Source organism: Macrotis lagotis, chromosome 1, assembly GCF_037893015.1.
Source record: "Macrotis lagotis isolate mMagLag1 chromosome 1, bilby.v1.9.chrom.fasta, whole genome shotgun sequence".
Lineage (NCBI taxonomy): Eukaryota > Metazoa > Chordata > Mammalia > Peramelemorphia > Peramelidae > Macrotis > Macrotis lagotis.
The window spans coordinates 366958994-366979837 of NC_133658.1; the positions used below are offsets into that span (position 1 = coordinate 366958994).

Consider the following 20844-nt stretch of genomic DNA (forward strand, 5'->3'; position numbering starts at 1 on the left):
GAAGGCAGGTGTATGCAGAATGAATAGAATGGGAATAAATGGAGACTGCCACATGTTCTAAGTAGCTAAAGACACTCTCCAAGCCAGGGCTAATTTAAACTGTAGTACAATGGATAAGTTATTTGTGCCTAAAAAAGATATAAAAAAATTTAAGGTTAGCAAACAATTTAAGGGGCATCTAACCCAACACCTCTCTTTATAGATGAGGAAACAGATGTAGGGAGGTTAAATGACTTGTTCAGAAGTTTAAAGAGATAAGTTGTTTAACCCTAACCCCATTTGCCTTGCAAAAAAAAAACCAAACAAAACCTAAAAAAAAGAAAGAAAAGCTACAGTGACAATTTTCAAAGAAACTCCAAAAAATTTTTCAGCAAACATTTTTTTTAAGGTTTTTAAGGTTGCTGTTTTTTTTTTAAGGCTCTATCCACTGTGCCACCTAGCCGACCCCAGCAAACATTTTTACTAGGATACTTTAGGGTAATGAAAGTCCCTCTCTCATGTGATATGGGAATTTTTAATTTTCAATTTCTTTTTTATTAGTTTTTATTTTCTGGGGTGGGTGGGAAATCTCCAATTTAGGAGGGTGTGGAGTTGATTGACACCTGTCTCATGGAATGTGAAAATTAATTTAAGGTCTCAAACATTACTTAGATAAGAAGTCAAAGGAAGGATCTTGGCTATCCCCAACTCCTTGATTACCTTGATTCCTGATGACATGTAAATCTCCCCCTAGATCAGACTAGGTGAACCCTTTAATTGTAGTTTTATCTGTAACCTGCCTTAGTTACCTTTAGTATTTGTTTAACTAGATTTATTTCCTTAGGGAATGTATGAGATTATGATTCTGCTTAACTAAGTTTATTCAACTTTTATGACACTGAAGAGAGCATAAGATTGTGGATCTGTCTTTTTAAAAAGCTTTTCTAGGTAAAGAATATATAAAATTACATTATGTAAAAGAATTATTTCTCTGTCACTGATATAATTTGGTCTAAAAGAAGCCTTGTTAGGATCCTAGTTATTCAAAATTACATTAAGCATAATAAAACAAAACAAAATAAATAACAATAATAAATAAAATAGATTTTTTCTACTTCTATAATTTCTACATTGTGATAGATTTATTTCAGTAGTAATTACCTACCATATAAGTTCAAAAAGGAGATATTTTTCCCTTATTACATCCCTTAACATAGCATAAATGTGACCCTGGGGTTTTGAAAACTATGTCAATGGAACAAAGATTTTGGCAAGATTCTGATTAGCTAGTAAGGCTTCAAGTATGGGTTAGGTCTATTGTTGCAGACCTACACTAATGAAGTACACAAGCCTAATATAACAATGAAAGGGTCAGTCCCCTTTTTTTTTGACTACAATAATTCTCAGTGCACGTTTGTTTGTTTGTGTGTGTGTGTGTGTGTGTGTGTGTGTGTGTGTGTGAGAGAGAGAGAGAGAGAGAGAGAGAGAGAGAGAGAGAGAGAGAGAGAGAGAGAGAGAGAGAGAGAGAGAGAGAGAGAGAGAGAGAGCAAAGATAAAGCTATGATTGACCTTTCTTCCAGGGCCTGGGATACAGTTGATGCTTAATAAATATTGATTGATTACTCTCATCATGGTCACACTGCTATCATTATTATTTTCATAGTTAGCTATTACATAATGCTTTAAAATTTACAAAGCCTTTTACATATGGTAACTAATTTGATCCTCACAACTACCCTGGGAGGTAGGTACTATCATTATTCACATTTAACAGATGAGTAAACTGAACTTTAAAGAAGGCTAAATGACTTGTCCTGGTCATGAAGTTACTAATTTCTGATTGTATCTAAGTGTCTGATTCTAAGTGTGTGTTTAAGAGTTTAAATTTTTAATTCAGGATTCAAACTCAAATCTTCTTGACTTCAGACTTTGTGTTCCTTATATTTCTCCCTTAAATGCCAACTGATGGATGAGGAAGTGGGGGGGGTGCTATATTTTGGCGAACCTGAAGTGTAAACAATGAATCTTATGATTCCTAATGGGTATATTAGCTCTCAAAGCCATTCTCATCCTGTTCTGTTTGTCATTTATTTTAGGGTCATATGGTATCAACTTATTGCTTGGAATAACTTGTGGCCTAAATACCAGGATTTTATTGCATTGTTTTACAGAGAAAAGAAAGGTTGGAAACAACATATTTGGAATGTGCTTAAACTGGCATTTCCTGTAGCTGGTCACCATATTCTGTCTGCACTCTCACACAGGATTCAGCTGTTCTGGAGAGCCTAGGTAGAGCCCTTGAGGACAACCAAGACTGAGTGATATGGAAAATCTCAGATTTGGAAGGCAGTTTAGAGATTATATGATTATCATTATCATTATCAATCTGGTAGTGACAGGGAGATCATTATGGTTGAACAGTTATAATTATTAGTAAGTTCTTCCTTATAATGAGCCAAAATTTACCTTTTTTTTTGACTTTTACTAATTGTTCATGGTTCTGTGTTGTAGAGCTATAGGTTCCATAGCTTGGAATGACAATTAAGATTTCTTTGGCTCTTGCCTGTTCTTTGGCATCCAATCCTAGTCAGGTCTTTATGGGCCTCTCTCCTCCTGGCCTATCTTAGATGGACTAGGTTTGCACCAGACCTCCATTATACATGGGGTCTCTGACTGTTGCACTTACCTCACATGGACCTGATTAGTTATGTGTATGCATAGGTATAAATACAGATACAGATGTATACATATATCCATACATATATATTCATTTATAGGTATACATATAGGTACATATATGTGTGTATATATACATATCCAGGAAGTCTCTCTATCGATATATCCCTATCCCTATCTATCTTTCTCTCTATTGGATTATGAACTTCATAAGAGCAAAGTCTGTTACAGCTATAGCCTTTCAAATAGTTTTATAATTATTAGAAATTTATTGAATTAGAGAACAATTGAGAAGTCAAACTTGCTCTACAATATTCCCAGTTCAAGTTTAAACAATTTATAATCCAAGTACAAGGTTTACCACAAAAAGGTACAGATTAGGCAGGTTATAGCCCTTACTTTCTGTATATCTGGTTGTTTGTCCTTTGTTCTTGAAGGCCATGACATCAGGGAGGTGATGCCATGACATGCAAATGAATTGGATTTAAGGGAGTGGGGCTGTGTAAAGTCACTATTCTCACCTTTTTCCTCCAGTGCCAACTGGCCCAGGGGTCAGTTATGAGTCCAGATGACTGCAGATGGCCCTGGATGCAATGGGAGACCTTGGACATTTTAACCTAAGGTTTTTGACCAAGGTTAGATTTTGACAAGATTTTGACAAGACCAAGGTTAGATTGCAATTTAGGACTGGATTCCCAGCTCAGTGCTCTTATACCTATAAGTATAGTAGATTTGATGGTCATTCAATAATCACTGCTTTTAGGTGACAATTTTTCTTTTTCTCTTTTCTTTTTTGCAAGGCAATAGGGTTAAGTGACTTGCCTAAGGCCATACAGCTAGGTAATTACTAAATGTCTGAGGTCGGATTTGAATTCAGTTTCTCCTGACTCCAGGGCTGGGTGCTCTATCCACTGTGACACCTAGTTGCCCCATTACATGACAATTTTTCAAAGGAAAAAGTAAAAATATTTAGAATAGTGATATCTCAAACAAACTATTAATATTTGTCATGATTTACTGGGAAAAGAAAGTGTAAAAATAGTCCTTTTTCTCAAGAAGCCTAAAGCTAATTCTCTAGGCCTCCACCTCCCCCACCCAGCCCCTCTTTCCCCTCACCCTATAGACTGTTGAATTGGGCATGGAAGTCAGAACCTTGGAGATGGGGACTAGGAGGGGAGAGGGAGCAGCAAAGTGGGAATACTTTAAACACACACTTTTATTTGTATTTTGTTCAGCTCAGTTTACATCCGTAAAGCCTTCTGTGACATCAATGGTTTCTACTCCTACCTAAAAATATTCTCTTGATCCTCAAGCTTTCTTAGAGTACTTTGTATTTCTTTTCTCACATCACACTCTACCTTTTATTATACTAGGCACTTGTTATTTCTCCTCTCTCCATCTCCTCAAGAGAGTGTAAGTTCCTTGTGGTCAGAGAACTGTATTATTTTCTTTTCTTGGGTCTTCCCTCATCCCTCCCCTTTTCCTAAGTCTAGTCTTTATTTTATTATAGCTCATTGGTTTTTTTTTAAAAAAAGACATTTTTTACATGCAGTTGCTATTGCTTCTTACCTCTCCCAGCCAACAATTAAAAAAGCTCCTCATAACAAATATGCGTAACAAAAATTCCTACGTTGGTCATGTCCAAAAACATACGAGAGTGCATCATCTTCCATCATCATATCCTAATATAAGACTTTGTATACAATAAGCATTTAATAAATATTTGTGGAATCAAATCGAATTGGTGGATTAAAATGCTAAGGGCAGCCCTGCTGTGGTTCAATATCGTAGGTCCATCCTCAGAGAGGAGAGATTGTTCTTCTCTGGAACCCGCTTAGAAAATACAGGTGCACCCCACAGCAATCGTCTCCATGACAGTCCTTGGGGCACAGGCCTTCTGCTGCCTCCAACCAGCCCGAGGAAACAAGGAACAGAGATGGCGCCGTACAGGGATCTGGCTGTAAATAGGAACACTCACCATGGTTCGGTCCTCCTGCATTGTGAAGGGATTGATACAGCCTAGGCAGAGGCAACGGGCCTCAGGGAGGTCCGCAGGGATTCGGGCTGGGTCATGATTCAGGCTGCAGGAGAGATGTGGGAGGGAGGCTCACAGAGAAGGAGCTGATTCATCAAGTTCTTCCTTGTCCCCTTGGCTCAGAGGGGAGGACTAAGACTAAGTCCAAGGTCTTTGCCCTCTAGCCATCTTTCCCAAACCCCAAGTAGGTATAGTATAAATAGCCTTTGACTAAACATAGGATAATTCTCAACTATCTTCTCTTCAAAAACATAATTAACATTATAGAATCAAAGTATTTGAAGAATCATAGAATCTCAGAGAAAGAAGGGGAAGTCAAATACCATCTAATCTGGCTCTGAGTAGACCTTCCTTGGGCATCCCCTTGGTAAGTGTTCATTAGTGATCTTTATATAGAGACTTCAAATTCCAAGTTTCTTCTTATATGGAGCTAAAATTTGCCTTTCAATGACTTGCCTCACTGTTCCTGTTCTGCCCTCAAGGGTGAAGTGGAATAAATAATGCATCTTTTCCATATCATCACCTCTCTAATATTGAAGATGGAGTTCATGTTCTCCCACCAAATCTGTTCTTCTCCAAACCAAATGTCTTAGTCCTAAAGCAATAATAGCTAATATATATATAGTCCTATAACTCATTGGATCCTCCCTACAACTCTACTTAATAGGTGCTCTTATTATTTCCATTTTACAGTCAAGGAAACTGAGGCAGACAGCTGTAACTTGACTTGCTTAAGGTCAAGCAGATCATAAATCCATAAACCATATCTTCCTGACAGCAGGATCAGGATTATGAATGTGGTAACTCCATTTCATAAGTTCAATATTCTTTCCATGATGACATCTTGCTAACTTCCAAATAGGCAACCATGGTATAATGGGAAGAAACTTGGACTTGAAGTTGGGAAGCTGGATTTAAGGCTTCATTCCTATATTTATTAGCTGTGTAAATCACCTAGGCAGGTTACTTCCTTTCTCTGAACCTTAGTTTTATCACCTGTGAAATGGAGAAAATAATGCATGGACCATCTCTCTTGAAGAGATCATGTGTGTTCATTTTAGCTGTGGTTATTATTAAGGAGGCACAAGCAGAGAAAAGTGTACTCTAGAAGGTTATTCTTTGAGTCTATATAGTCAGAAGAGACCCAAGTGGACAGCATTGATTGAAAAATTCTTCAGTCAGCTTCTGTACATGTCTAAGTTTTGAGATAAATGTTTCACTGATAATTTTTTTTTGTTTTTTTTTCCAAGGCAATGGGGTTAATTAAGTGGCTTCCCCAAGGCCACACAGCTAGGTAATTAATAAGTATCTGAGGCCAGATTTGAACTCAAGTAATCCTGACCCCAGGACTGGTGTTCTATCCACTGCACCACCTAACCACCCTACTATTAATTTTTTAATGAAAAGTTCTTATAAGAACAATAACAAATAACAGCTTATTTAGGGATTTAAAGACTTTACATACTTTGTCTCTGTAGTTTCATTTGTATATGGAGCTAGAGAGGACCCCCCCCCCCCCCTCCACAAGTTAGGATCTGAGGCTTAGAGCACTTAGAAGTTAAATGACTTTTCCAGGGTCACACAGCCAACATGTCAGAGATGAGTCTTGAACCTCACTACAGTGAAGCAGCATGTCATTATTATCTCCATTTTGTGGATGGGAAAAAAGGTTCATAAAAATGGTTTCTTGTGCAGCAGTGTATAGACACTAAGGGAAAAAACTTGAATTGGAACTCAGGTCTTCTTTCCGGCCCTCTTTCCACATACGAGCTCTCTTTCTATTGTCACCTTCCCTTGATTTTATTCACAGTTTATTTGGGCTCAGGTCATTTGCCACTAGTTCTTTCTACATGGTTAATATCCTCAACTTTATTTAGTTTTTGTTGTGGGAGAGCACCTTAAAGTTGGAATGGACCATAGAAGTAATCTGTCTAATATTCTTTCCCATGTGAATTTGGTAAGGTGAAAACAACACTAGGTTTGAAATCAGAAAACCTAGATTCAAATCTTCACTTTGCTACTTATTACCTGATTGATTTTAGGCAAGTTAATTTAGGCCTCAGTTTCCATATCAGTATAATGAGGAGGGGGTAGTAACATAGCACAATGGATAAAATGCCAGGTCTGGAGTCAGGAAGAGCTGAGTTCAAATCTTGACACTCACTAGCTGTGAGCAAGTCACTTAATCCTGTTTGTTTCAGTTTCTTCATGTTCAAAATGAGTTAGAAAAGGAAATATCAAGCCATTCCAGTATCTTTACCAAGAAAACACCAAAAAGGAGTCCTGAAGGAAATGACTGAAAACATCTAAACAACAAAAGCAAAATAAAAATGAGGAAGATAGACTTCATTGCTTTCTTGTCCTACATTTTAGGACCTGAACACTCTTGTATAGCTATAAGTTTCTATCCCAGTTCCAAGACCATCTTTGTGTCTTTGATCAAGTGACTTTACTTCTCTGGTGCTCTATTCTTTTTCTTATAATAGTATTTCTTACAATTCTTATAATACTATCTCATAGAATTACTGTGAGGAAAGTGTTTTGTAAATCTCTCTTTTTTTTGGCAAGGCAATGGGATTAAATGACTTGTCCTAGGTCCCACAGCTAGGTAATTATTAAGTGTCTGAGGTTGGATTGAACTCAGGTCGTCCTGACTCCAGAACCAGTGTTCTATACACTATGCCACCTAACTGTCCCTCTTTGGTAATCATGGTGACAGTCATGTCTTGAATAAAACATACCCCTTCCCTGGATTTTAGTTTCCTTAAGTGTAAAATAAAGGGTTTAGATTAGATAAACTGAAAAATGTCTACTGTCTCTACCATTCTAGGATTTTATTATTGCTTGCCCCTTATTCTGGGGACCAGATCCTGGACTCACCTGTATGCCCATGGGGACAGGCTCCTTTTGTTGGACATCCACAGCTGCAGATTGACTTCACACTTGCCTTTGGATGGCTCTGAACTGTTCCTCATCTGGGTCACCATCTCTTGAATGCTCCTTTCATATTCTTCCATTAAGGCAAACACCTTCTCCCCTGGCAATTTCACCCTTTGGACCAAGTCTAAGGGTCCCTGTGCCACTGAGGGAAGAACTTTTGGCCTTACTGCCCCTTTCCTCTTTCCTTTGAGATTTTGGAGTTTGGTCTTTGGCTGTCCTGGGACACCCAGTGTCAGGGAGAGGAAGATGGAGACAGCAAGGAGTCCAAGCTAAAGAAAAAGCCCAAAGCAGTGTTACCATCTAGGATTGGCTTAGTAAAGAGTCAAGTAGAGAAACATGCTCCCGAAGTTTTGTGAGACCAAAGAGCAAAAGGCAATCCGTGGACCCACATCTCTTGCCATGCAAGGTAGCCCAGAGAGAAAAACATTCCATTATCATCTAGAATCTTCTCCCCTAACTGCCTACTGCAATGCTCAGGCCTCCCCTTGCCCTTTCCCATCCACACCCAGGATTTCCACTTCGATTCCCACTTCCCTCCCATTCCAATTCTCAACCATACATTACTAGACATTATTTACTTCCACTAAAAGCACTTGTACTCTATCAATAGTCAACCAGCTGAGCTCACTTCTACTTACCACTTCATATATATCTATCCAAACTGATAGGGCAAGACACTCAAGATTTCTCAGTGATTAAGGTAGGTAAGAAAGAAATGAAACAAGAATAGCCTCTTTCACATAATCAAAAAATCAATCTGGATTCAAGGCATGGTGCTTAAGAAAGAAATCTAGCCTGTAAATCCAAAGACCTGGTGAGACATTTGATATCCCCTAGGTCCCAGACCAAGCCCCACTTGATCACTCTTTAGACCTTGATTGGCTCAGTGAATGTAAAAATTATTTCTGTTATGGCCAAAAACCCTGAGGATCTTAACCTTCTAGATTGAGATGGTCATTCTTTGTCTTTTTGCTTCTTCTCTTCTTGACCTAGCCTTAATCACAGTCAAACTGTGACCTGTTTAAGACCTGAGCTCAAGAAGGCCAAGCTCTCCTGCTGCATACAGTGCCATCTCCAGTTGTCCTAATTCATATCTGGCTACTGGACCCAGATGATTCCAGAGGAGAAAGTAAAGCTGGTTAACTTTGCACAGCACTCCCTCACTTAAAATCCAACTCACTTGCTTGTCATGGTCTCATCTCTCTGTGACATGGTCTTCAAGAAAGAAGAACAAACAACAACTATAACCCAATCCATTCACACTTACTTCCACTCCTTCACCTCTATCATAAACAGGAAAGCAGTTATATTGAGAAACTTATCAAAATATTAAAGAGTTGTTTTAGAATCATGGAATTTTCCAGTTTAGAGTTGGACTGTTGAAATTATCTAGTCCACTTTTCTCATTTTACAAATAAGTAAACTGAGGCCAAAAGAAGGGAAGTAATGCCTTGCCAAAAGTCACATAAGACAGTAAGTGGCAAAGCCAGGATCTTGTTTAATTTCATGCTTTAGTTAGTGACATGTCATCTTCCCAGTCTTCATTATCATTGTTGCTTAGTTCAAATCCTGGAGATTCTGAGATTTTCTTGACAGAGATCCTGGAAAGGTTTGTTTTTCCTTCTCCATCATAGGTCCCAGCAGAAGTCCCATTTGGTAACTGTTTGGGTCCTAATTGACTCAAAGTGAATGTAAATAACAATTGTTTCTATTTTGACCAGAAATCCTGAAGAGCTTCCCTTCCCAGATTTTTTTTCCACTTAGATAAAAGAGGCTATTCTTTGCCGCTTTCCTTTCCTACATAGCCTTAATCACCAAATGAGTATTGGCTCAGTCAAATAGCGACCTTTTAAAGACCTTCACTTAAAAAGGCCAAGGTTTCCCACTCCATCCAGGGCCATCTCCAATTGTCCTTATCCATATCTGGCATCTTGGACCCAGATAGTTCTGGAGAAAAAAAGTGACATTGCACAGACCTCCCTCATGTAAATCCAATTCACATGCTTGTCATAGCATCACCTCCCTGATGCCAAGGTCCTCTTCAAGAACAAGGATAAACAACAACAACAGATAAGGAAATTGAGACAAAGAGGCTTAAATTACTTGTCTAGGATCACATAATGTTTTCTCCTTCATTTTCAAAGATCACAACATCAGGTAAGTGATGCCATGATAAGCACGTGAATTGAATTTGAGTGAGGGGGTACTGTGCTAAGTCACCAGCCTTACTTTCTCCTCCTCCTGGATCCTGGGGTCAGATCTTCTTAGTTCCAAGGCTAGCACTCTATTCACTTTGCTACCTAGTTGCCCTATCTTCCTAAATTCTAGGCTCAAAACTGCATCAAAGTTTGACTTTGACCTTACAACCCTTATGATTTTTGGTGTATGATTTAATCACCCTGAGCCTCAGTTTACTTGTCTATCAAATGAGGACACTGGAGTAGATGACCTCTAATGGCCCTCTAGCACTGACTGCATAACTCTCCGGGACCACATAGACTTCTTCCTGTCTACCATTTAAAAGGGTCTTATAGGGAATAGAGAAATACTTATGCTTTCATGTTGCACACCAAGTTAACAGGATTGTAAGCAATTTATCCCAGTTACTGTGGCAAAGGGGATAAAAAATGGTTGCTAGTTGGAGACTGACAAGTATTTAGAGTACCAGGCTCAGCTCAGAGGGTGGAGGCTTTGGGAAGACACTGTTGTAAGCTTGTAACTTGTAAGTTTAAGGATTGTAGGAGAGACAGGACAAAAGGGACCATTGAAACAGGGAAACTTAGCAGATCACAGCAATGAATGACAGGTCAAGATAACTAGAGGATGAATGGTAACAGGAAGACTGTTACCTAGTCAACAGAGGTGCTTCCCTAGTACAGAGTGGATTGACTATGTGTAGAACTATGCAAGAAACTAGAGAGATACAGGACTCATGTTTGAGTGACATTTGGGAAGGGGTATGGGAGGGACAATTCAGGCAAGTATCTTGGCATGGGAGGAGAGTGGAACTTGGTTTACTGAATTTGTTATCCTGTTTTGGGAGGAAAAAGTTGAGCTCAAATGGCAAGCTCAGTTCTCATAGCCTTTAGTTAGGGCTTGTTCAGGTTCAATGAAAATAAGTGAATCCAGGATTTTTTTATATTTCTCCTGTAACTCCAATTGATGATGGAACTCAGTGTAGGGCCTGGGAGCTGTGTAGAATTGATGCAGTTGATGGTATGGAACTTGACTGATTGCTGGTCTTCTGGGAATTGATTATATTATGGGTTCAAGATGCTCTAGAAGATAGGGCAATGATGTCTACATGATAGGAATCCAAATTACAAATAGGGAAAAAGCAGATTTATAGTCTACTTTAAAGCAGTTAACATTTAGGGCAGACACTTGTCCCCAGGGAAAGAAGATTGTTCTTCCATTAAAGAAGAATTGGAAAGCTTAGTTGATAAACATTGCAATAAACAATTACAGCAGAGCTGTAATCGGAAATCAATGACTGAGACAAATAACACAAAACAGATCCTTAAATCAACTTTTTAAAGATACATTCAATTTGTCAGAGGTGAGGAACAGACATTAAGATTCTTCCTGCTATGGTGAAGAGCTTACCTATTTACAATTTGGCTACTGGAAGGAAAAACTAGGCTTCTTAAATTTAATTAGTTATTTTTGCTAGTTAGATATATAAGGAATAATATAAGGAAGATGTAAGGAAGATATAAGGAATGACTAGATATAGTTGTTCTATACTGCTGAATGTCATTTCCTGCTTGCTTTATCTTAGTTAAAGCCCTGCATTGCAGACTTTATAATTTGACTAACAAGAGAAAAGGAAATTGCAAGGCGAGGATGAGGGTAATGCTCTGGCAGGTTTTGATGCCCCAGATTTGAAAATGAGGAATAGATATATATAAAAAGGAGAAATGGGATCAAGAACTTTGTGGGTTGCCCTTTAAGCAAGATAACAAAGCTTAAAAGTAAACTAATGAAACTCAATAGTTAACAAAGGAACAATTGTGGAAGTTAGGTATGGAGTTGGGGGGCAGAAACTGCAAGATATCAGACTTCCCTTCCATGCCATATCATCTTTGACAGTAGGAACATTAAATATTACAGAAAGAATTATAGGATTCCTAGGAGAAACAGGAGAAAGGAACTTGTGTTTGTGATGGAACAGCATTACAGAATAAATAATGAATTGTATTGCTGACTTTTCTGAAAGAAAGAAAGTTTGGACCACCTAGGAAAAGTAAGTCTGAAGTTCCTAGGAAGACTGTTTCACTGGAGTCCCTGAAGACAGGATGATAAACCCCCTCCCCTAAGAGAGTTCTTGGGAAATGTTCTATGATCAACCCAGAAAAGGAGACAAGAAATAAAATAGATGATAAGTATATTTTAGAGAAACAAAAAATTCAGACTGAGGTACTAAAGCAAAGGACTAATGCAGGAGCAGCTTAAAGTTTTGACATGGTCAAGCCGAGTTAAGTTAAGGTAGGGAATGCCCTTGGAATTCTGTTAGGGTTGAACAAGCACAGAAAGGAGAGCAGAAACTTGGCTATGGTGCTGGTTTGTCATGAATTTTGTTTGGTATAGTGCCCATTACAAATGGAGGTGAGGAGGTGTCTTATCCACAAGACACAGAGAAGAGTCTGTATCACTGGTCAAAGCCCAAAGGAGACTAAGGAGAGAAGCAGGTAGGCAGGAGTCAAATAAGGTTGCAAAGAGTAGAAGAAAGGAGACATTTTACAAAGTGGTGAATGGCCCTGAAAAAAGAAGGAAGTCTTCCCCAAAGTGTATCAAATTCTATTTCATACAATCATTGAGTCACAGGTTTTGAACTGGAAGAAAACTTAAGAGACCATTGATACTAACACCCTCTCTCCCCCCTTTTTTATACCAATGAGGAAACTGAGGCCCAGGGTAACCATTTAATGAATGTTTGGATTATAAGATTTTAGCTGCTTTACTTCCCAAACCTCAAATCCAATAACCCCAGATCCCATAGGTAGTAAGTGCCTGAAACTGAATTTAGACCTGTCTTTCTGACTTTAGTGCTATAGCCAGGAAAAAGTTGGCAAACATTTAATCTTCAAGTAGGGATAACTTTGAAAAGCTGGTTCATCATTAAATGTATCTGTGAGTGTTCAGATATGTGTTTATGTGAATATGATTTAAATATATGTACACTGGCATGTTAAAGAGTATTCTATTTGGGGGGGGAAATAATTTTTAGTTTAGTTTTTTTTTTACAAGTTTCAATGTACAAAAAAGACTTTGGGTAATGGATGGGAAATTATGTTGGCTTCTGACTGAGTACATGGGCAAAAGTAGGATAAAAAACATTAACTATGAAATTTCATCACCACTGGAGTGGAAAAAATGGTGGTCATAGGGAGGGAAGTAATGATTCATATAAGATCCCTGGATTTTTGATAATTAACAAGTAGATTGCAAAGTTTTAACAGCCTTACTTTCTCGTACTTGGCCTGCACGGGACAACAAATTTCATTCCTTAATTGTTGTGGTGCTATATGAAGCTCACGGTATATGAACCATGAATAAACTTTTTCTTTATTTTGTTTATTTGGTTTTATTAATTGGAGTTCTTCACAGGTATAATTTTGTAAATTGTGGATTTAGTAGAATGAAATTTTAGTGATATCTTTAAAAATTGAAATTTCTTATGATTCTAATTGGATCTAATTAATTGACTCATAAATTTAGATCAGGCAGAATATTTTGTCCGACCCCCTCATTTTACAAATGAAGAAAATGAGTCCCAGAGAAGTGATTCACCCTGTTTCACATAGATGATAATTACAAAACTATGTTTTGAATCTAGCTCTTTCCCCATTGCATTATATGGTAGCTCATTGTTTAGATTTAAATTGGTGTCAGTGGCATGTAAGATAGGATGTGGGAGGGAAAAAGGAATTCCCCTTATAGGAAGTGGTGGGTCACTTGTCATCTCCTAACTTCCATGGACTGCTTATTAGAGAACTGATGTTAACAATTTGGACATCGAGGAAGGCAAGCTGGACTTGGATTTGAATTTGGGTTTGAATCCCATTTTTGACACTTGTGCAACATGGGGTTTGTCACATAACCTCTTAGGGCCTCAGTTTTCTCTTCTATGAAATGACAATAATAATGCCTTTTATTATAATAGCTACTATTTTAAAGGGATTTTGAGAGGATGTAATCTATATGAAGTGCTCCACAGGCATTAAAGTACAATACAAGTTCAAGTATTTTTTTGATGTAGGAATTGGGAATTTAAATAATATTTGTGGATAACCTCTTTTGTAAGCACCTGACAAGTTGTTTTTGAACAAATCTGAATTGTTGTTTATTTCAGTTATGTCTGACTCTTTGTGACCCCATTTAGAGTTTTCTTGGAAAAAGTACTGGAATGTTTTGCTTTCTCCTTTTCTAGCTCATTTTACAGATGAGAAAATTGAATCAAAAAGTGATTTGCCCAGGGTCACTCAGCTAGTAAGTTTCTTTTTTTTTTTAGATTTTTTGCAAGGCAATGGGGCTAAGTGGCTTGCCCAAGGCCACACAGCTAGGTAATTATTAAGTGTCTGAGGTCAGATTTGAACTCAGGTGCTCGTAACTCCAGGGCTGGTGCTCTTATCCACTGCACCACCTAGCTGCCCCATGCTAGTAAGTTTCTGAAGCAGATTTGAACTTAGGAAGATAAGTCTTCCTGATTTAGGCCCAAGTCTCTATCCATTACCCCAGTTAACCTGCTCTACAAACATGAGTATATGTGTTTTAAAACAATATTATATGGGGCAGCCAGATGGTGCAGTGGATAGAACACAAAACCTGGAGTCAGGAAGACTTGAGTTCAAATGTGACCTCAGACACTTACTAGCTCTCCAATAAAAACAAAACCCAATATTATAGAAGCATTGACACTGAAGTGGCAGTGGGTTGGAGATAAAGAAAGGTGGAGAGTCAGGGTAAACAATACACCCAAAGTGAAGAGATAAAAAATAAGACTGTGGAGTCATGACCATAAAAAAAATTATCCTGAAGGGAAAGTGATGATTTTTCTCAGTGGTCAATGGGATAGAAGCCAGTTCAGTAGATGAGGTAACATGCAGGGATTTGATTTTGACTAAGCGCAATATCTTATTTCTAATAAGGCACCACAAAAGTTGTAGATTTATGATTATTAGAGAGCCAAATGTTCATTTCTACATTCCCAAAGAGAGGAAGAATATATTCTATGATGGATACATGGATTTAAGATTAAGGAACATCCCTTGGTACAGCACTTGAAGAGTTTTAGTGACTAGTCTTAGAGACCTTGAGAATTGAATTTTTATCTGGAGTGTGTCAAAGATGCAAACTGTGTCAGAATCCTCAAATTCTTTTAAACTTGTGGACAGATTATCATAAGAATAAACTTGCAAATAATTCCATTAAAGAGGTGAATGATAGGCCTGATCCATAGGGATGGTGGGTCAAGGCAGCCTCTATAGGGAAGAAGCATATCTTGGTAATTTTCTTCTATTAGGTAGATATTCCCCACATCCTTGTTTTCCATGTGAGAGAAATGGAAGAACTTTTGGAGATCTTCACATCAAAATTCAACATTCTACCATTCAAGGTCATCTGGACAAATTGAGAATCATAAACTAATGATTAAGCTTCTGGAGGTGGTCAGAGCTGGAAAGAGAACTGGGTGCATGAGACAAAGTGTATACTTGGTTGTATGCTCTTGCATTCACTTCATATGGATTTATCTCCCCCAATAGACTGTGAACCCTTTGAGGATAGGGAAAGTTTCATTTTTGCTTTTATATTTCTAGTGCCTTGTCCAGTTACTGACACAAAATAAGTGTTTGATAAATGCTTATGATTGAGTCATTGATGGATATGCTGTTCAAATATTTGAAAGGAGAATGGATTGGAAATCATAGGCCCAGACATGATCTCTTGCTTAGGTCATTTGTCCTGTGTGGACATGTGTAATATATTGTTGTTTAGTTTTAGTCATGTCTGATTTTTCATGATTCCATCTGAGATTTTCTTGGCAGTTATTGAAATAGTAGTAATTTTATTCTCTAGCATATTTCACAGATGAGGAAACTGAAGCAGCAGAGTTAAATGAGGTTTTTTTTAGATTTTTTTTTTCAAGGCAATGGGGTTAAAGTGGCTTGTCCAAGGCCACACGGCTAGGTAATTATTAAGTGTCTGAGGCCGGATTTGAAATCAGCTACTCCTGACTCCAAGGCCAGTGCTCTATCCACTGTGCCACCTAGCCACCCCTGTTAAATGACTTTTCCAGGGTCATATAGTGTCTGTGATCAGTTTTGATCTCAGGAAGAAGAGTCTTTTTGACTTCAGGCTAGGCCCGACACCGTGTCACTTAACTGCCCAGTGTACATGTATCATAGTATAAAAAGAGTGCCTTCTTCCCTTGGTGAGAAAACCAGATGACTAATTCCATTTTCCAGTACATGTGCAACAGCTCAGGTATCAAAATGCAGAGATAGGGATTGTAAAGGAAGAAAGAATAGTCTGTGAAGTGGGCCATGTACTATTGGGATTTTTCCTATTTTGGACTATGGGCTTGGTTTAGGAATTATCTGGAGATATTCCCCTTTGTGCTTGGTTTATACAGGACTACATGTGGAAAGAGTAACTGTAATGATGATTTTTGCTATTAATGGAAGGAAGAAAGGAAGGAATGGAGTATCAGGTAATTAGTATTGAGTCATTTAAAGAATAACAACAAATTTACTGTTAAATAATAAAAAAAGCTAAGATCCAGAAAGATAAGGACAAAGTGAAGGCTTACTTAAATAAATTCACATAGTAGAATATGGTAGTGTTAGGATGGACTGAGGATCTCTTGAACAGATAGGGGGTTTTCAAATTGAGGTAGGATAAATAATAGGAACAGTTAGTGTTTACATAACACTTTAAGGTTTGCAAGGCATTTTACAAATATTATCTCATTTTATCCTTACAACAACCTTGAGAGGTGAATACTCATTCACACATGAGGAAATTGAGACAGGTAGAGGTTAGATGACTTACTCAAGGTCACATAGATGGTGAGTGCCTGAGTTAGGATTGTGAACTGAGGCCTTCCTGAATGTATGTCCAGTACTCTACCTATTGTACAGTGTAGGGCATCACAGGATGGGTCTACAGGAAGTTTTCTATGGAAGGCACTCTCTAAGTTTCCCACAATAGCTCCTGTCTTCCTTATTTAAAGGAAATATTCATAGGAGTCCGTGAAAAAAAATAGCAGGAATGATAAACCAACAGAAGGCCATATAAAGAAAATCAGAGGAGGGTCTAATTAATATGCCTGCTATTGCAGAGGCCACTTATAGATGACAAAGCACCCCAAACCCCCAGTACTAGAACTTGGATTGAGCATACTCAAAATTATGCAAATACTTTTTCATTATATTATAATGAGCCAAAAAGCAACATATATGGAACATCTGAATCATCAATGAATCACTTTTGAAAAGGTAGTGAAGGAGGAACAGCACACCTCAGTGAGATGGGAATTAGAGGAGGGTGCGATGTGATTTACTGAATATGAAGTCTTGTCTCTGGAGGGGAAGATGGACTCTGTGCTGCTTTTAGCTGAAGATCTGTGGACTTGATAAAATACCTATTTAAAATGAAGCTTAGAGGAGACTGTTGTGTGGAAAAAGGGAGAGGGGAAGAGGAAGGGGAAGTATCCTGGGTCAAACCAAGTTCTAACACATCCTGATACACAGTCTGGCTGCAAAGAGCTTTTTTACCTGGAATTGTCCAGTGTTATTTACCTACATCTCTGTAAATGTGCCTTTTTCCTCCTGCAATCAGTGGTTAAGTTGTTCCTCCTATCTCAATGGGGCCTCTTATAGTTTGGTAGAATTGGCAATGGCAGGTTCTTTGCTGACATGCTAATAACAACTTCCACCTGTTGGTTTTTGTTTTTGTTTCAGTTGTGTTTGACTCTTGGAGACCCCATTTTGAGTTTTCTTTGTAAAGATCCTAGAGGTTTGCCATTTCCTTCTCTAGTTCATTTTACAGATGAATGAAACTGAGGCAAACAGGGTTAACTGATTTGCCCAGGTTCACACTGCTGTTAGGTGTCTGAGGTCAAATTTGAACTTATGAAGATGAGTCTTCCTAATGCTAGATCTGGCACGCTATACTCTGTGCCATCCTACTATCCTTGAAGAAATTATTTAAAAATCATTTAAAGAACTCATTTTAAAAAAATGAGCAAGAAGCAACAGTGATTTTTTTTCCAGGTTATACTGTGTCACTGGTAGAATCTAGATTATCACACATATCTCTTGATTCTCATGCTCTTTTCTTTATACAACACCGCCTCCCCATCTTTGTCAGTGTAACACTAACCACCTGAAGTGAAATATGAAGCACTCAGTCAATCTTTTAGCCGTTTGATTCATATGTTGCTCTTTTGGAAGGACCAGGTGATAGGAAAGATTTTTTCCCGGTATCAGTCCCCCAGATATTGTATCCTTTAGACATGGACTCAAAGTAGGGAGTTTCAGCCTAATTCAACTCCACTCCATCCCAGAGAGACAGTGTAGAGCATAGAACATGTTTGTGTCTAGAATCAGAAAAGATCTGGGTTAATCCTGCCTCAAATACTTGATCACTGTGTGACTTGGGTTAACCCTGGAGAACAGGGATAGTAAGTACTTGTGAAGAAAGCGCTTTGTAAATCTCAATGTACCATGTAGTACCAATGTGTTATCAAATTAAGAGACTGAAGGCACCTTAGAGATCATCAAGGAGGATGTCTTTGTTTTCCAGAAGAGGAAACTGAGGCCAGAAATGGAAAGTGACTCACCTAAGGCCACATGGCTAGTGTGACAGTCAGAATTTGAGCTGAGTTTTCTCACTTCATAGCCATTATTTTGTATTTGCAGTGAGGATTGCAGTCTTTCAATAGTCAGCCCCTGACTAATGTTATAAAACTAGGCTCTGTTCCTTCCTTGGCCTGAGGAACCTCCCAGGAGTGAAGGGAGAAGGGGTCTACTGAAAGAATGCTTCTCAGATGGACTATACTTCTAGGCTAAACAGTCCCTTCAATGCACCAATAAGAAAGAAATAACCGAACCCCAAATCTCTAAATGGGGGGGGGGGAGAAACACATACCAGAGTGTGAGCTGAAGGCATTGTGGGGAACCAGTCGATGACAGCAGCAGCAGCAGCAGCAACAGCAGCAGCAGCTGTAGTGGCAGCACAGATGCCTCTCTTGGACTGGCAGAGAGAGGATGGAACAAGGCAATTATAGATTAAAAGGGGTGTGTTTGTGGGGACTAGGGGGTGAGTGGGATGTTTCAGAGCCTCAGCCCCTGGCCATGTCTGGCCTAGATTCATGTTGGCAAGGGAGGGGGCCGTGGGCAGCCTCGGAACCTGCCCAAGGTGCTGCCGGGGCTGTTGACAAAAGGACAATGTCCTGTGTGTCTGATGAAGCCTGGCTGGACAGCAGCTCTGTTCCTGGCTTGTGGCCACCTGACCACCAGCACCCACAGCACACGTTGAGACAATCAGGTTCCCTGGATGGGCTTTGGGGGAGGGGGAAAGTTGGGGAGGTGCGGTCAGAAGAGCAAACGTCCTCAGCAGTTTCTTTGACTAAAGCTGGAGTCCAGCCTAATCTCACAGGGATACAGCTCCTAAGTTCTGCAAAGAAGCTACGTTTTCAACAAGAATCAGGAAGCTTGTGCTCTTATTCCTGCTCTGCCACTACCCTAATCTGTGACCTTGGCCAAGTCACTTCCCATTTCTTGACCTTAATAATTCACATGTGAAATGAAGGGACTGAAAGAGACTGTTCTGAACATCTCCTGTAGTTCTGTCATTCAATGATTTGGGTCTCTAAGATGCCTTCACATCTGATCTATGTTCAAAGAGCCATTTGCCCTTGACATTCTATGTCTGATAATCTGATCTCAATTTTAGCTCTGACATTCTATGTTCTAGGTTTTCAAGTCAATTTTAGCTCTACATTCTGTGTTCTAAAGTTAATTTTATTTCTGACATTCTATGTTCTAAAATCAATTTTAGTTCTGACATTCTATGTTCTAAAGTCAATTATAGCTCTGACATTCTATGTTCTATGTTCTAAAGTCAATTTTAGCTCTGACATTCTATGTTCTATGTTCTAAAGTCAATTTTAGCTCTGACACTGTGTTCTGTGTTCTAAAGTCACTTTTAGTTCTAACATTCTATGTTCTGTGTTCTAAAGTCAATTTTAGCTCTGACATTCTATGTTCTGTGTTCTAAAGTCAGTTTTAGCTCTGACATTCTATGGTCTCTTTTCTTTTTTTTTTTTTTAGTTTTTCTTTTCTTTTCTTTTTTTTTGGAAGGCAATGGGGTTAAGTGGCTTGCCCAAGGTCACACAGCTAGATAATTATTAAGTGTCTGAGATCAGATTTGAACTCAGGTACTCCTGACTCCAGGGCCAGTGCTCTATCTACTGTGCCACCTAGCTGCCCCATATGTTCTCTTTTCTAAGAGCCATCTCAGCCATGAAATATTGTATTTTATGTTTTAAAGCTGATCTCAGTTCTGGCATTCTTGATGGGAGAGTGAGTATATTTTTTTTTGTTCAGAGGAAGTACAAGATATTTCTTAAAATTGAAGAGATATGGAAATGGCCTATTTAAGGAGTATAATTATTCTAGATTTTGTTTAGAAGATATGAAATTTGTTCCTACCCTGGGACATGGAAGTATATCTTAAGAAGGGTCACCAGGATTGTGAAGGGGAATTGAGACTATATTTATGATACCTGGTTAAAGGAACTCTTCCAGGTTATAAAATCTGGGTTAGAATAGGGTTATAGTAGAAAGGAGAGAATGATGACAGCTCCCTTAACATGTTTATATGGCAAAGGGATTAAACTTGTTCTGCTAGGCTGTGGAAGAAAGAATTAGTAACACTGGGTAAAAGTTACAGAGAAGCAGATTTAAGCTTGAGGTAAGAAAAAAATTCTAATAACTTTGCAGATAACCATATGTTAGGTACTTGTTCAGGTACTGATTAGACTAAATAGGCCACAGATTTAGTGTTAAGAGGTAGGTGCTATTATTATTATTATCTCAATTTTACAATTGAGGAAATTGAAGTAGACAGAATGACTTTCCCAGGTTCACATACACTACTAGTAAGTCTTCTATTCTAGATTTGAACTCAGGTCTTCTGACACCAAG

The 20844-nt window shown here is 38.5% G+C and overlaps 1 protein-coding gene across 1 annotated transcript in view; it reads right to left on the minus strand.

Moving 5' to 3' along the window:
• Positions 1-3787: 3787 nt before the first annotated feature.
• Positions 3788-20844, minus strand: part of IL17B (interleukin 17B) — a 30144-nt gene continuing 13087 nt past the window's right edge. Inside the window, exons 2-4 of the mRNA XM_074212374.1 lie at positions 18785-18889; positions 7571-7899; positions 3788-4736 (exon numbers count right to left, since the gene is read on the minus strand). Of these exons, the coding sequence (XP_074068475.1) occupies positions 4490-4736; positions 7571-7899; positions 18785-18805 (597 nt within the window). The 5' untranslated portion in view covers positions 18806-18889 and the 3' untranslated portion in view covers positions 3788-4489. The remainder of the gene's footprint in view (positions 4737-7570; positions 7900-18784; positions 18890-20844) is intronic.